General features: G+C 42.7%; 1 protein-coding gene across 1 annotated transcript in view; it reads right to left on the bottom strand.

Moving 5' to 3' along the window:
* LOC146796670 (uncharacterized) overlaps positions 1-17,101 on the bottom strand; it is a 440,337-nt gene that overhangs the window by 176,766 nt on the left and 246,470 nt on the right. The window contains exons 8-9 of the mRNA XM_085629345.1: positions 16,934-16,996; positions 11,188-11,310 (exon numbers count right to left, since the gene is read on the bottom strand). Coding sequence (XP_085485471.1) covers positions 11,188-11,310; positions 16,934-16,996 — 186 coding nt within the window. The remainder of the gene's footprint in view (positions 1-11,187; positions 11,311-16,933; positions 16,997-17,101) is intronic.

The following is a 17,101-nucleotide window of genomic DNA, read 5'->3' as shown; positions in this document are numbered from 1 at the left end:
AGTATTACTAAATGTACACATTGGTGAGGTACTTATGTTACAATGAGAGCAGGTTTGATGTTCATACTAACTTGCAGGAGTTATGATTAAGCTCAAAGCTGTAAATATAAAGCAATTTATAAGGAGTCACACTTTCCCTGTGCCTTCTATCCCTTGTCTTCATTCATTTTACACAAAGTATCAACTTACAGGAGGCATGCAGGCAATCTTTTGCCGACTTGGTGGTGTGGGTCTCTGAACGACTCTCCCATTACAGTGTTCTCTTAGTTCTATCGCACAAATGATTTTGCATGCATCATGAATTAAATAAAAGTTATTGATCACGGCACCAAGTGTATGTATGATGCCGCCACACACATCAAAACCTTTGTCACTCCCAGCCACAGTCTTCAACAAAACAAGATCTTTGCAAACACTTCTCTGTAGGGCATAAAGCTGTTTCATACATTACTGTGCAACCAACTTGATGAGTAAAGCTGGAAGACAATCACACTTACTTTAAATCTAAGAGTGCAGTAACCGTAATGCTAACCAATACAAAGCCACACTGTGCTCCTGCGTGAGATATTACCCGTCCAAATAGCCAAAGCCACCAATACATTCCCCATTGTGCCATCACCACCATCCATGTATATTCCTTGGTCAAAACTGCAGGCCACATGGCAAGACACTGAACCAGCAATTTTCTGGCCCTATTAACATGGTTTTGGATGGAATGGAAAATGGTAGTAGGCAACCTTTATCTCAAAGAAGCAAAACAATCTTGCTGTCCCAGGACAGGTATTGTGGTCTGTAATACTTGTGGGTGTTGGTTCCTGATAGACTCGTTTCAAGATTTTGACTCAAACTGTGGACATTATGTGCTTCTGTTTTGGAAATTAATAGGTAAATTAAAGTAATGGCATTACTCTCTCTCACTCCCAATCACCCTTCTTTTCGTGAAGTAAATTCATGGCTCTTTCCAACACTCATTTAATCTGTTAAAATATACACGGCTTCCCTGTATTGCTGAAGGGATGTTCCTAATCGTATGCAGCTCCCACCATTCTAAGGTTCCTTCACGACGGTCATATAATGACTCTAGGATTACCATATACTGTCCGTTTTTGAAGAAAGCCATTTCTAGTTGCTGCAATCTTTTCATGGTATTAGCTTTCCTGGTTTTGCTACGTAGCCGGTCATTAAATTATGTACCAAATATTCTCTCATCAAAGGGCATTGTCAAGCTCAAAGCCTGTACAGCATACCTGAATTATTAAATCCTAAGCCTTGAGTGGCATGTTAATGTACTAGGTCATTTAATCCTCCTCGAAACACTGCAAGAACAAGAGCATCACAAACCATATTCTTGGAGGCAAGTTGCTACTCTCTTCAAGGGTGTATTTTTTTCCAGTGTATCATCAGTAAGGAAAGCTAATTGCTTACACACTGTATCTCACTGACCTATTAACTTTACCAATACCACAGCTTCATTATATTTTATGTTTGTGCAGCACCACTACACGCCTATTACCAGGCACCACTTTCATCTCTAGCCTTTGTTCCACTATCCTGTGCATCTTCGCTGGCCTGCTCTTCTCCCAGTGGTGGTCATCATTATATGGTAATCTATAGGGTGCCTCTGGACCATTGTTGGGTTCCTGGGGCAGGTTATTTATTATCAGGTTTAGGTGCCACTAGCCTCAACCATCTCCACTGCCAGAATTTAAAACCCATCCACAAGGATCTGGTATTTTAGCAGGTTTTAGTGTCTCCATTATGAAATCCATTAGTTTGAAAAGTGGGAACAAATTGTAGTATGAAGAAACAGGTCTGGCTGCCCTACGTAGGAGACCTTGTAAAGCCACAAAGCCTTCTGTCAGTTAAAGATAATCTTGACAGTAAACGCCCCATTCCATTGGATCAATCACTTGAAAGGAAACATCCAGCTATAAACCCACCCTCTACATAAGATTAATCCTTTGAACAAAAAGAATCTATTTAGGAATCAGCTCACATATGCTCAGCATTAGCCACTGAGAAAGCATGTCCATTAACTCACGATATCACAAGATATCGTGAGGAGGTTTTAGGTTTGAAGCAGTCATAAGCTGAGCAAAATACTGGATTAAGCTTGTCAGGGGACATGTAACGCACATAAAGCTTATAGTAAACCTGCATGAGAAGGCCAAGGTTCAGTTGACCATGCCTATCTGGGACTAAAGGACGCAGAATACGCATGGGCCTACATGCAGCCACCTGAAAGGGGAGAGAAGGGTTTTCAGCACCCTTCGTTTAGTGAGAATGTCAAAAAAACAATGGGACGATGCAAGGATGACCTGACAGAAAACCCCTAACATGAAAGCCACTCAAGTTGAAACCTGTAAACATTGCAGACAGACCAGACATCATGGCACCAAGCAGACAGTAGAAGGACTCCAACAGTGATGCACAGAACAACTCCAATCATACCCTTCCCACAGTCCAGCTCTCTGGCACGCAGAAACCGAACAAGTCCCTATGGAAAAGACCCAAGAGGAAGCAGGCTGACAGTTCCTTGTAGAAGAGGGTGATAAAAAGGTAACCCAAAAGAAAAACTATTACAGAAGAGACCTGCTGCATGGTCCTAGACAGGTGATCTGCTCTTCTGCATATAGTTCATAAGAATGAGACTCCTTAAAAAGGCCCTCGGCGAAAGCCTAGGAAATACCATTAAGCACTTCCATAAGCAGAGTTGTAGAGGAGCAAGCCAGAGTCCCAAACAATGTTCCGAAAGCCACTTCAGACTATATCTGGTACGTGGAGGTGGAGAAAAGTCTTAGAGTGTGTTTTGAAGATACCCAAAGGAAGCACAGGTAAAAGAAAAACCTGAATGCTATTTCAGCACTATTTCAAAGTGTGATGTAAGGCCCATTAAGTCCCAGGTAGAAAATCTAAACACAAAATTATGGGCGACACCTTTTGCAAACCCCTGTAGAATTTTAAAAAGGGATAGGCACCCAAATGCTCCTCCAAATACAGATTTGCCAGGTTCCTCAATGGGACCACAGTACCAAGACATCTGGAGAGCAATTTAAATCCCGGACTGCATCTCAGGTTAAGTGATCCATCAAGAGAGCCATGAGCAAGAAGAAACAATTGGATCCAAAAATAAGGAGACTCCAGGTTGAGACCTTCGTCAGAAATCTAAGGTTTCATAGAGGAACAGGGAAAACCTTGAGTATAGGCTGAAATAAGCTTTCAAAACACATCTGGGGTAGAGCTCAGTTGAGGATAGCCCAGGAGTGCAAGTTAATGACCAGATTGTACTGCAGATGTAAAACTCATGCCATGCACCACAGAATGGCCTTATACAGAACCTATCATAAGTCCAAAATATTGTCTCAGGCAGAGCTCCGTTAAAAAAACTCAGATTGCAATATAAATTTGAAAGCCACCTTATGGAACAATCAGAATGTAATGCAAATGCAAGGCACCTCGAGTTTCAAACCCAGTGACTAAGACCCAAAGCTAAAAACAAGGGAAAAGGTCCAAAGGGAAGCTCAGGCCAAAATGCTTAGAAAATAAGTGGCCAGAAAGAACACGCCACCGTATTAAGCTGAAGAAAATAAATCGAAGGACAGTAAAAAGAGGAAAATCAATGTAAACCTCAGAAAGCAAGGTGCGATAGAAACGTAGCCAATGCAGACTGCAAGATGTGGGGCAAAGAACTCCCATCAAAGGAGCCCAAGTACAAGAGTCCCAATTATGCCTCTGCACAGAGAAAAAGGGAGAAGAATTTGAAGAACTTTTAGGCAAGAATGTGGGAGGGAGTGGAGGGTGAGGGATTCAATTAGTTTATCTTTTGAAACCTTACATGTTGGCTTCTATCACTTGAATGAACAAGCTCAATTTTGCTCCTTTCTCTGAGGTTGCCCAGGCACTGCTATTTTATTAGGTCCGCCATGTTGCACCTAGTCAAGAAGTCACTAGGCGTCCAGTTTTGGGTTTTCAATTAGCTGTTTGTAGCAGTCCGATTCTGTGATTGCATCAACTGAACCAACTCTAATAAGAATTCATATCAATTATTTGTAAAACAAAAGCTCAGAATTGGATAACTGATGATATCCTAACAATGAACAATAGACATATGTTGTCTTTATAGTGGAAGTGGACTTGGGCACATATATCTGCAACAGCAAAGAAAAAACAAGCAATTCAGACAACTCTACACAATCTAAGCTGAGAAATTTGTGATGGTGTTCATTCGCTCAGAACTTGCAAGCAACACGGACATTTATGGTAATGAGGCAACTTGACCTCACTGTAAAATAAATTTGCTATTTTAGCAATTGGACCCCAGCATTTTGGGAATTCATGTTTTATCAAGCGCAACAAAGCATAACAAAGTATTTGGACATTTTTGTCTTACGTGGTGTTTAATACTATAGTTGGACATCATAATAATTAAGTAGTATAGAGAAAGTGTAGGTAAGTAGGATCTGCTTTCATGGTAACCACCACTTTTTGCTGGTGTTATTCTGTTTTCTGACTAGTCTGACTGGGATCCTGCTAATCAGTACCCCAGTCTCTGTGCTTCTTCCCCAAATTGGACTTGGTGAGTACTTAGGTACCCTCGAGATTGGCTACTGGTGTCCCCTGATAAGTCCATAGTCTAAGGTAACAAGGTGCCTAAGGCATAGGCACACCAGCAGTCTCCCATGGACTGAAGCATGTATAATGCCACCCCTGAGAGACCACTCAAATTGTGACTCCAGGCCTGCAATTGCCTGTGTAAGCTGGTGCTAGCACCACTCACAACAGATATAGGTTTCCCTATATCCGAGGTCACTACACTTAAAACCTATAGGTCACCCCTAAGGCAGGCTTTTCCATCCTGAAGGTAGGGTGATGGGTCCTACGTGTGTTGGCGCCCCTGCATGAGCAGGGAACCCCTACAACCTTCAGAGTCCATTCTCCCGGGTTGTAAGTGCATCAGCCATTACGACATATAGAGTGGCCATGCGTCATTATGCGATGACCATCACTAAACTGGCTGTAAAGAACCCAGTCATGTTTAGTATCAAACATGTTGGAATCATAAATCCACACCGTAAATTCCATGCACTGTAAAGCTACTCCGGGAGGCCCTCAGTGCTCCCAGGACCAGTCTTTCAGAACCGGACATCAAGCTAGGGCTGCTGCCAGCCAGAGACGCGTTTCCGCCCTCCTGCTGCTGAGCCAAGATCGAGCAGGGGAGGGCAGAACAATAGGTATCCTGTCACAGGGAGATGTGACCACCTCCCAGACAGGAGACCGGGTTGCTGATCCTGGGCTCCTACGGGCTCAGATAGGCTCAGTAACACAGTTGGCGGCTCTACAACCTCCACCAGGCCTGCACCGTCTTCGGACCGAGTCGGAGGCCAGTATCCATCATCAGAACCGCTGAAACCGAGCCAACCTGTTCACTGCGTCGGCTGGCCGTTGCTAAGGCTGGACGAATCTAGTCTCCAGAGATCTTCAGGTCCTGTCAAGGGACTTCTTTTATACCAGTGGGCTCCCCTGCTTGCTCGGGGCCAGCTCTGACTTACCTAGTCGTGGTGAGTCACTTGAACCATCCTGGTACTGGACAGCACCTTCTTCGATTTCTATGCCTGTTGCCATTGCCAAGGTGTGTTGGTGCATCTGCCGGACACTGGCCCCCTGGCTCTCGACATCCGACGTGGGACAGCTCGATAAAAGCTCCTGGTCGTCCTCAGCGTTGCATGGTCCGCACCGCTTCAACTTCAAGGGCACCATCAACCATCCTGCATCTATCGACATTGGTGGCCATTCATCCTTCGTGCCTCCTGGTCACTCCTGGGTGGCATAGACTGTCCCCTCTGCTTGCAGATACCTCTCAACTTGAATCCACCTTTGGGTTCCATAATACTCCTTAGTCTTCTTCTCTAGCGGCATCTTACCTGAAGTCCTTCATTGTGGTTTACGGCGGTTTCCGACGTCACTTGACACCTAGGAACCCGGCTTCCCTAGTGTAGATATCCTGGTTCCGGGGGAATCCACGGGTGGGGTGACTTTCCAACCTTCCTACTTCCACGGGATTTCTTCAGGGTCCGCTGGGAAGGGTCCTTCTTTAAATTGCAACCGCAACTTACTCGTTGAATTCTGTTGATCACGCGGTTGTGTTCACAATCTGCACACGGCCTCTGTGGGGTACCTGGGTACTTAGCTGGGTGGTTTCTTGGCTCCCCATCACTTCTACGTCTTCTGGGTCCAGTCTCGACTTGAGCTGTGGTTCGCATACCATTATTTTAGTATATGGTTTGGTCTCCCCCTGGAGACCACTGTGTATTTGCGCTACTTACATGACTTATTTCCTAAGTATTGTCTGTATTGTGTTTCTATCTCAGAGTAGGAGATACTACAATTGCGTTAGTGTTTGTAATAAAATACCTATTTTTATAACTACACTGTGTGATTCTTTTTCACTTATCCTATACCATAAGATTACGTACTGGCAAAACAAGCTGTTTTACACTCCTTCTAGACTAAGCCTGAAGGCTGCTCTCCACAGCTACCCCTAAGAGAGCTTTCTAAGGTTGTCTAAGACCAATAAAATCCCCATAAGGGTTGTCTGGATTAGTGCATGCTGCTACACTTACATAAGTGAGCACCATAAACTAAGCAAACCTCTCACAGAAAGTGACTGTCATAAGAACATACTGGGAGATTTATAAATTCCAAATATGATTAATGGTATGACAAATGAATTTACAATAAATGAACCAATACGTTCAATTGGTGCATCCTCCTGGTATTATTACATTTGTTGAAACATGTCTGCAATCAGTTTTGTTTTTTGGAAGTGTACTTAGGTAATGGTACAAGAAAGCATGGTTCTTGAATGAACAAATCCCATCATTAAAATATCCACCAACTGGTTCTGTATGGAGCACAAATAATTAGGTTCTGCCATTCAACTCAACATTTCCATTATGTTTTTTGTATTGTTTTGGTTTTCCCCTTGTTTGAAGTGTGAAAGTAGTATTGTATCACACCGATCACAGGATACAACATGAGCATTGCCAGTCTTTTAATGGGGCGAGTACTGCTAAGTAAAGTAGCTGCAAATGCTCATTAGAATCCACCAAAGAATTGGGGAGACAGGATTATCTTGGTGGCCCCGAACCTGTGACATACTGTGCATTTTGAGTAACAAAATGTAACGCCCTGAACGTCTCAGGATCGTTTAACAGACACGACAATGAGGACGCAACCACTTGTGAAGGGTTAGTTCTTTTAATGAAGGCAAATAAAATACAAAGAACAAACAAAAGTTATAGTCACTGGAATCCTCCAGGCTAAGTACGTTACCAGCCCACAGCACGGATGGTCCTAACCGTCCTCTGCATATACGCCGATCCCGGCGTATGCCAACAGAGGGCAGAAATGAAATGGCCGACAATGCCAATCGGTAGGCTGTGAGGGGCACGAAGAGTGTTGGGGAGAATCGAGGAGTCAGGGAAACACCCAGCCGGGGTCTCTACCTGAAGGGAGCAGCCGCTCAACCTCTTCCTCAGACTGCACCGGGACGCGGAGTCACCTCCTGGTGATGCGTCACCGATACCCCAATCACAAGCAAGAAGACTGAACCGAGAGCAGCCGCTCGATCGATCCTGTGGACTTCCGAGTCTGTAACGCGGCAAACACCTCCTGGTGTGCGTTACAGCTGGCAGTCCCTGTGTCTCTGGTCGGGCTGGGAGTTACGACTCCAACCAGCAAAAGCGCCACTGCGCTTGGACTCAGCCGAGTCAAAAAGCGAAGCTCAATGGTTGACCGGTAGAGCTTCCGGGTCCTTCACAGGTGACGATGGGGCAAGACACGGCCCAGGGAGTAACGACTCGACCTACCTCCGTTCTTGCCTTACTGGAGCACCACTCCGGAACACTGCTCTTCACGAAGCAGGTACGTCGGTGTAAACACAATATCCGACAGCCTTGTACCTCCCGGTTCCTCCCTTTATAGGGCGTGTTTTCCTTGAGTTATGTAACAGCTCTCCTGTTTACATAAGGGCGTGTTTCCCTTGAGTTATGTAACAGCTCTCCTGTTTACATAAGGGCGTGTTTCCCTTGAGTTATGTAACAGCTCTCCTGTTTACATAAGGGCGTGTTTCCCTTGTATGACAGGAATTCTTGACACAAAACTTTGTATTAGAGACCCCGCTTGCATGAACAGCTTATAAACACCCATTTGGTATTTTGCCACATTGAAACTCCTTCTGCAAGTGAAGGGACAAACCCAAATGATCCCAATCAGTATTGTGAAATGGAAAGCATTTTTTCTGGAGCCTCATAACTGACAACGCCTATAAGGATATAGAATTACACCAGAGAGTAAACTAAAGAAAGAACATACCCCAAATTCTTGATAATGGTTTTCTCTTAGTAAGTTAGCCCGTTAGGTGGTGGAGGAGATTGCAGACCCTGTGGGTTCCAATTTATTGTATGTGCTGAAACAATATCATTTTTTAGATTGTTCACCCCCGTTTGTCACTCTTTTCTCTTTTAGAAGGTAAGAGACAGATGTGGATGTCCATTTCTAGCCATAACTTGACAATGGAAGCGTAGCCAGATATGATTCAAGATAAGACAGGCGAGATCTAACAAACCAGAGACCAAAGGAACCAGCTTGCTGTGGCAGTACATTAGCTGTAAATATGCCTCTAGTAAGAAAACTATATTTTCAACAAAGGTTTCTACACCTTTTATCCAAAAAAGGCAAAAATGTAAACCACTAGGCATGGAGGGGGTTGGGGAGTTTGGGAAGATATTCCAAACTTTATCAACATTGCTGTGTTGTATATTAGAGATGTAGCTAACATCAGTCACTGCAGGATGTTTGGGGGTTGCTTAAAATACTGATCAGGGAGAGAGAGCCACCACTAATTATGACTTTGGTGAAAGTACTAGGGACCTAAACAGAACAATCACAAATATCTTGCATTGGCAATGTGATCCAACCTCGACAGCCAGAGGGCTCTCCTTTGAGAGTCCATCAATAGGGATGTGAAAGTAGGCAACATTTGTGCCCCACATGCAAATCAAACCCACCAGCTGAAGTACTCTCACAGAGTAACAGATTAAAAAGATGTAGCTAGGATCAAAAGAATGCATTTTCCATGCCTAGTATTCAACAAACTTCTACGAGTTCTGCTTTCATAACCCAACATAGCCTATTCCTCCGCATCTGGCTGTAGGCTAAAATCATACATTTAACTTCACATCAGATACCCTAGATTCTTGTCTGCATGGATACGGAGAAGATGAGTTAAGTTTTTTTTGCCTTGCATCAACCTTGTAGTATGGTTTGAGTAATAAATTGGCCAAGGCAGAGGGTTTACATGGCATTTAGGATTAGTGGTCCAGCTACACACCTCTCTATACATGCTCATAAAGCCATTAACCTCCATACATGCAGCTGAACTGTCTGCCAGGACAATTTTGGTATCTAGCAAATCTAAATAACTGGTTATTGCAGCATGAAACAGAGTAAACAAATAGTCTTATTTATGGTGCTGCACTTTACAAACGGATTTGAGCTCTGCATATATTACACAGTAAGAAAGTAGTTGGTGTAGCTGAAAGAATGATGTTTAAAGGGCACCAATTCCAAAATAGGAAATGGTCAAGAAAAACAATTATTTCAAACTGAATGCAAATACGATTTCTTTCTAAATGCAGCCAATTATTTTGCTGTGTTGGGATTTGAAATCGGTAACATTCTGCTCACAACAGACATCAGAGGAGAGCTTTAACTCACTGACCCACCTAGGTCATAATGCCTTACTAACATACCCAATTATCTTTACTATATTATTATGTCGTCTACAAACTGGTTTCTGAGTCGGATGCAGCACAGAGGAAGTCGAGAAGGCAGTTTTGGACAAGTTACTCTGGTATGCCGATAGGGATGCACCTACAGCTCTGATCTTAATAGATCTCTCAGCAGCATTGGATACTGGTGACCATTCGTAATTGCTAGCTGGATTGGAAGTCTAGCCGGCCAATAGAGGTCTCCCTGGATACTTTTCTGTCTGAAAATCAAACACTGTGCTGTGGCGCGGCACAGGGTTCTGTGATGACCCAATTATTGCTCAATGTATACATGTCTGTCTGCCTCTTTATTCCATCTTTTGGACGGTCTTTATTCATGTAAGCATATGAAACTCAGACGGTCTTTAAGATTCATGATGACCCAAGGTTGAGGCCAGAAAATGTGCATGACTATCAAGTTTAGAGCCCTGGATCTCTTAGAACCTAAACTAAATGGAGGTAGGACAGAAATTCTTACTCTCACTCGTGTTTGGAATTGTTTTTTTCAGTTTTGTTGGCTCGGTTTGATGCACACTCCTATGCCGCCAGTCAGGAACTTGGGGGGGGTCAAATTTGACACACAGTAACAGAGTCCGACAAAATAATCTTAGTGATGAACATGTGCCTGTTTCAATTGCACACACTAAAGAACGTGTTCATAATTTTGACAACCAAGCCAGCTTTTAATTTTATGTTTTGGGAGAAGGCTTTTTTGGAGGCAGGGTCTAAGTTTCGCTGAGTTCACCAGGGAGATAGAGTTAAGGTAGTGGAGCTCATTGCCATGTTTGTTGTCTGAATCCTCAGTAAGGGGATTCAAGAAATCGAAAACCTAGCTTTTCCTGTGTCTTATTTGTTTTTTTAAACATCAGTTAATAGCAGAGGTGACTTTATGGATCGAGATAGGTTATTTGAGCTCTAAGATTCCTCCTGATGAATACTCTGCTTTATAATAATTTAAAATAAATAAATATTAAAGGCACTTCTCTATGAAAGACTATTAACATGGTGAAATTCCTGTGCTGTCCTGGATGTGCAGCACTTATGGCCTTATTTGACGTATATTCTTGCCTTGCAATGTTGGCGACGCCCAAAAAAAATGCTCTCTTTTCCTCAAAGACATCTTACCCTTTCCTTCTTCAATTCTGAATTCTATTAACATCCCTCTATAATTATCCAACTCATTCCCGACAAGCATATTAAAGAGCAGGCTTAATCTGGGCAATAAGGTGTCCTATTCAGGACACAGAACAGCTGGCATACACAAGCGTGTTACTCCCCTAAAACAATGTCCAAATAGCTACTAATTAAGGCCAAATAAAGACAATGCCTCAACTGGAAAATATAAAGTTGCACTTACCAATTACTGAAGCAGTAGCAGTGAGGAGGTAGAGGAAGGGACTGGAAAAAACGAATAAATTTGTCACACAGAGTATTAGGAAAACCAGACAGCACTAACATCTTCTGGAGGTTTGCAAGAATCCTGGAATTGGAGAGGAAAACAAACTTTTAATATAAGATGGAGGCAGTTTTATGTATCAAAAGGACTTTCCAAGAACAATTATTCTTTAGCATGGGTATTCTACCACAGTTGCATACTGTGGTAGATACCCACATTTAGTAACGATTTCTGGGACACTTTGAATAGGTTTTCTGGTCTCTACATGCCATATGGTTTATCTTTGGGCTTTAAGGACAGCTACGGATTCTACGAAAAGGCCAGCCCACTGGAAGCCTATTCAGCTTTGATTTAGAAGATGTAGAACGTGGTTTATTGAGTGGTCTGTTTGAGAGACCTCACCATGTATTAATGCCAAGATCTTTATCAGGTTCAGCTAGTTTTATTTAAGTAAACCCTTAGTTCAGTCCTGGGTAGCTATGGCACACAGCTGTCTGGCTTAATCAAAGGAACAAACGTAAAGCATTGTTGCAGAGATTCTGCTGAGTCACAGAACTATGCTTGGGATCATAGAACCTTGGTACGCATGGATTGAGTCTTTCTACCACCAAAGTACTCATGAGCCCGGGACTGACTAGCTATAGTGTCTCACTTGCCCTCATACTCACTCAGAGAGGAAGAAGTGATTAGACACCCCAGAACACAACAATCCCGACCCTCTCAGGAATCGCGGTTGTAGGACAAACCCTTTCACTCTCACTCTCGTACTAGTCCACAATAAGTTCTGACAGACCCAAGGAAAGTTTAAAATGTTTATTTTAACTAGCGTGCTCTAGTACGCAGTATACAAGCCACAATTAGTAAGAAAGTGCCTAACACAAAAACGGTCAGCATAGCAAGTAGTCCATAAATCATAAATAGAGCTGTCATTATATAAGACAGGGTAGCCTCACATCCCTCCCCTTCTACAGGAGTAAAATGATGATATATCAGAAGATCTCAGCCTTTGTAGCAGACCACTATACCTTAGTATGCACAGATGAAAGTTCTACATCGCAGGTGCTGTCAAGATCTCTTCCCTGGAAAGATACCTCTCCAAGTGTGTTACCTATTCTGTGCATAGCTATATGAAAGTATGTGTTCCCAAGCAACAGCTGCATTTGCGTGTTTTGTCTAGGTGCTAGGGCCTGACCATAACAGAATCACAAGGGACATTGTTGTTCGACCTGGTCTACAGTGTTCAGACTAAATCCCAGGAAAGAACAGAACGCGAAAACAACAGCAGGGTCTGTGTGAAAGTACAGTGTGGCACAAAGCAAAATATCTTTGTAGAGTAACATGCGCAAAATAGAGGACAGTCTGCAACGTGCTCATGCTAACATAGGGAGAACGACAATGGGGCTGCGCGGGACATATGACAACATTTAAAAGTACCAAAACACCTCGTAAGTAAGAAACACAAAAAACCCAACCCCAATTTATAGAAAAAGAGTATTTTTATCTTAAATTAGATGCCAAGAAAACAAAAATCTATTGAGGGAAACCAGAGATAGGATTTTTCAAAGGTAAGTAAATTATTTTTAAAAGATTTCATTCTTAGGTCCAGGTAGACAATTACCTGTTGTTTTTCTACAATCTTATGGTCCTCTCTGTCTTGTGATCCTTTAAGGCAGTCCAGCGAAGAAGTGGTATTGATTCTGGGGTCGTAGGTTGCTGAAGATGCTGGATATGCTGCAGAGATTCCTGGGGCCACCCTGGTATCCAAGGGTGTCAGGGGATATCTCTGGCCTCAGGTTTCGGTTTCCGACAGTGGGGGTCAGGGTAGGTCCAATCACCACTGGTCAACTGGTCTCCAGGGTCTAGCGGTCTTCATTTGTTGCTTGTAGACAAGTGTTTCTTTCTTGCAGGGCAACCAGAGTCTAATTCGACATCAGCTAGAGGACACCTCAGGAAGATCCAGACTTGTTCACCAGTAGGCACTTCGCCACCCAAAAGTGGGCAGACCTTCCTGGCAGCTGGGATTCCGAAGGGTGCAGGTTTCTTTAGGTTTTGGTGGCCCTGATGCTTAACAGGAGGCAAGCCACCTAGCCAATGGAGTCACTTCTTCCATCCTGGCACAAGTGGAGCACTTTTCCATGAGTGGCCACAGAAGGCACAGTCCTCTTTGCAGGTCCCTTGGGTGCAGCAGTTGCAGTGAAATCTTTGGTGCAGTCTCTCTTTGCTGGGTCCAAGGAGTAGCAGGGCAGACCTCAGTCTTCTTCCAGTCCAGTAGTGATCTGATGACTGTGGATCTGGGGTGCCACTTCTATGCCATCTTCTCGTTTGTGGGAGCAGAGGACTCACTAGCCAATGGGGCAATTTTTCACACAAGGCTACCCATCACACTTTACATCACTTCCTGGGGTTTGGGCATCAAACCATCCCATGATACCCTCTCTACAGGTCCCAAAATGGTACAAGCCTTCTTCCCGTGTGAGGTGCCCCGGACACGTCCCTGGGGTTTGTCCATAATGAGTACCTCCTCCTGGGTAACTAATTTTGTAACTGGTTTTCCCCCTCTGGAGGACATGCCAGGCTGTCTGCCCACACAAAGAAGTTATTATAAAGAAACAGTGGTCCTGGACCAGTTATTCAAGGAAGAGTTAGTTTAGCAGAATTATCAACTTATTTGAGCTTACATTAATCAGCTAAAAAAATGTCTGTAAAGCGTGAAAATAATTAAAACAAACAAATGTGCAGAAAAACCACTAGGTATTCTCACAATATATTTATTTAGTCATTTAAAGGAACAATTACTAGAGGGTCAAGAAAGTAGGAGAATGTTCTAGGGAACGTGTAAGAAAGAGTGCTCAAATGTATATAAAGGAGTCAAGAGAGTTCAAAGTGTGTAGAAAAGTAAAGGGCATATATTTACAAGACTGTACAGAAATGGTAAGATCCTACCACTTCTAAAGTTCAACTTCGACCCGGATAATCTTGTCAACTACCATCCTGTCAAAGAACTATACAGGTTTTTAAACACTAAAACCTGAAGATACCCACAGACAGTGTGTTTAACTTTCACTTCAGAATAAGCCACTGGACAGAGAAATGTCTTCAGGCTGGGCTTGCATGTTCAAAACAATGGTTCAGTCTAATAGAAGATCATTTCATAGTTTCATGCAAAATGCTTGCATTTATTTTCCACTAAGCTGTCAGCGGGAGAAACCCAGTTAGCACCCAGGCATTCAATAGTCTGGATAAGGAACATCACCTAATAGGCATTAGCCAGTGTACAGATAACACTACATGGAAAAATCAGTGAAAAACAATCTAGTTTCGCTGGAATACCAATGGATAAGTCAGAGGATGGGTGAAGCATGTTCAAATTTGGCAACCCATCACCATTCCAGGCGCATAGTTCTGAATTTTCTGAAGTCTATTTACCAATTTAACAAGGACACTCAAAAACGGGGAACCCAAAAACAGAGCACTTTCACCATTTACAAAATAGCCATTAATTGCTCTGGCAATTGTAGCTTAAGATTTTTTCATCAAGGAGAGTACACAGCCTTTGTTGGATAAGAATGCAGTGTTTGCAATGTTCTGCTATTGTGTTTACTTTTGCTTCCACGGGAGCCGGGGTGTCTTCTTGGAGGCCTAAACTTTGGGGGCCTTTATGCAGAATTACTTTCAGTTGGATTCATGTTTCAGGGGGTGTATTCAGAGACAACACTATAGCATTGCTTTGTCTGCATTGAGGGACTACCATACCCGTTTCCTTAAATGGATAAAAACATCTATTTAATGCGTCATGGCGTCAGTCAAAATTGCACAGGTTATCATTGCCCATGTGGCCAGCTGGGCCTGACATTACACCAGAGTGACTATTAGACAGGATAGCCAGATAATTGAGAAGTTAGATATACAGTCAGTCTCAACAGAAATTCCAAAATAATTTGATGCTCAATGGTGTTGTAGGATGCGGATCGGTCCAGCGGCAGTAGAAGTTCTTCTATTTCTTTGCTAGTCACCTACAATTGGTACCTTATGTCTAACAGGGCCAGGCCTGTTACTCTGCATGGTCTGAAGCAAAACTGTCTATTGGAGAGCAGCCCTCGGGATTGTAGATGGAACACTTGAATATCATCTTTATTTTGAAGTTCTAGTCTACGAATGCAGCACAAGCTCTGGTGCGTTAACTAGTTCGATCTTTTGGGTAAGATTTGTGGGGATAGGAGTCTCCTCCATAACGTCAGGCAATAGAGTATTGTGTTCTAAAAGGAATGCTTGGTGATGCCAGCAAAGATAGAAATCATTTCCTCCACTTGTTCTTTAACCAAAGTAAAGGGACTAGGGCTAAGTGGTAGCAATCTTAGTCAGAATTACTTTTTGGATGTCCTCCACTAAAACTGGTGAAAAGACTATGGCTGGAGGAGCTGTAACATTTCCTAGTACTTAACAGAGGATGCAAACGATATCCAGAGGATCTTTTGACTCCGCAGCCTCAATCCAGAGCCTTTTTGTTTACTCTCATATTAGCAACTTCCTCTTGGACGAAATCTTAAAGAACCAACGGAGACTGCATGGACACATCTTGCACAATTCTATGTTTTAAGAGGATCCAGGGCTCCATGTAGCATGGAGAATGACCATGCATGTGGTTGACAAAGCACTCCATGCAGCTACCCTCGTTTCTTCATCCTGCTCAACCTCTGAGCAGCTTTCCATGCCACAAAACTTTAGGCAGAGACCAATCCCATCGCTTTAGGAGTGATATTCCATGACAGTCCTTCACTTGTTCACCAACTACTTAACAGCACTGTAGTAAACTGGTGGTCTTATCACTCCACTCCACTCCACTCCACTCCACCTCATAATTTCACTTGAACACCCTTATTTGTTTAATTCATATTAGCTACAGGCAATGTTACATTTACTGTCTCTAAACTGTCTTAATGTAGCCTTCAGTCCCTGCAGGCACTGTGGTTTTCCAGCAATCTTAAAACTCTAGACTAACAAGAATCCAGAAAGTACAATGTGGACTTAAAAACTGTTGTATGTTAAGTGCACAAATGCCATTAATTATTCTGACATCTCTTTATCACTGCCCTCACCATACGTTTGTCAACATTTTAGAATTTCAAAACTGGTAATCTGAACCAAAATTTCTTGGTTAACGTAATTTGTTTTTCACAACTCAAAGTATTTCAGAAAATAGATTTTTCTCATATATTCATAGCGGTTGTGTGATCTATTCCTGGAAGCAGTCGTCTGTCCCTCCTTTTACTTTCTGAGAGTGTACTTAACACTGAACTTTAACATTGAGCATACTGTACTCTTGCTTTTTTCTGGGTAATTATTTCTAGCCCCCCCAAGTAAATATTTAATGGCCACTCATCTACTCAGTTCCTGAATTTCCATTTTTTTAACACATTTCTTTCCATCCAAGAATGCTGTACTGGGGAGCAGATGAAGGAAAAACAGAAGGAGAAGGACAGCTTCTTGAGGAGTGTAGAGAGGAAGCTGGGTTAACAGAGGTGCAGCCTGGGATTCCGCAAAGAAAGTATGGGCTGAAATGGAAGAAGCAGTTACATGAAAGATGTAAGCACTTAAATATAAGTTAACTGAAGTACAGTGGATGGACTACAAACCAGCCCTTACATGTCATTAACAATATCGTACACAGTATACATAACTATGCAGTGGATTTAAAATAATAATTTACCTTCTAAGTAAAATAGGCGTAGCACTTCTTAAACTGGAAGATGGGTCTCCAATTTGATGAGTTCTGCAAAAATATAAATTTTAAGCACCATCATAATAGAAAACACATATTAAATTAGCAATGATATTTGGTATTTATTTAAATGCATAAGTTAATTAAAACCATTGC

The sequence above is a fragment of the Triturus cristatus genome, chromosome 10 (genome assembly GCF_964204655.1).
Source record: "Triturus cristatus chromosome 10, aTriCri1.1, whole genome shotgun sequence".
In the NCBI taxonomy this organism is placed as follows: domain Eukaryota; kingdom Metazoa; phylum Chordata; class Amphibia; order Caudata; family Salamandridae; genus Triturus; species Triturus cristatus.
This window is presented reverse-complemented; position numbering and strand designations above follow the sequence as displayed.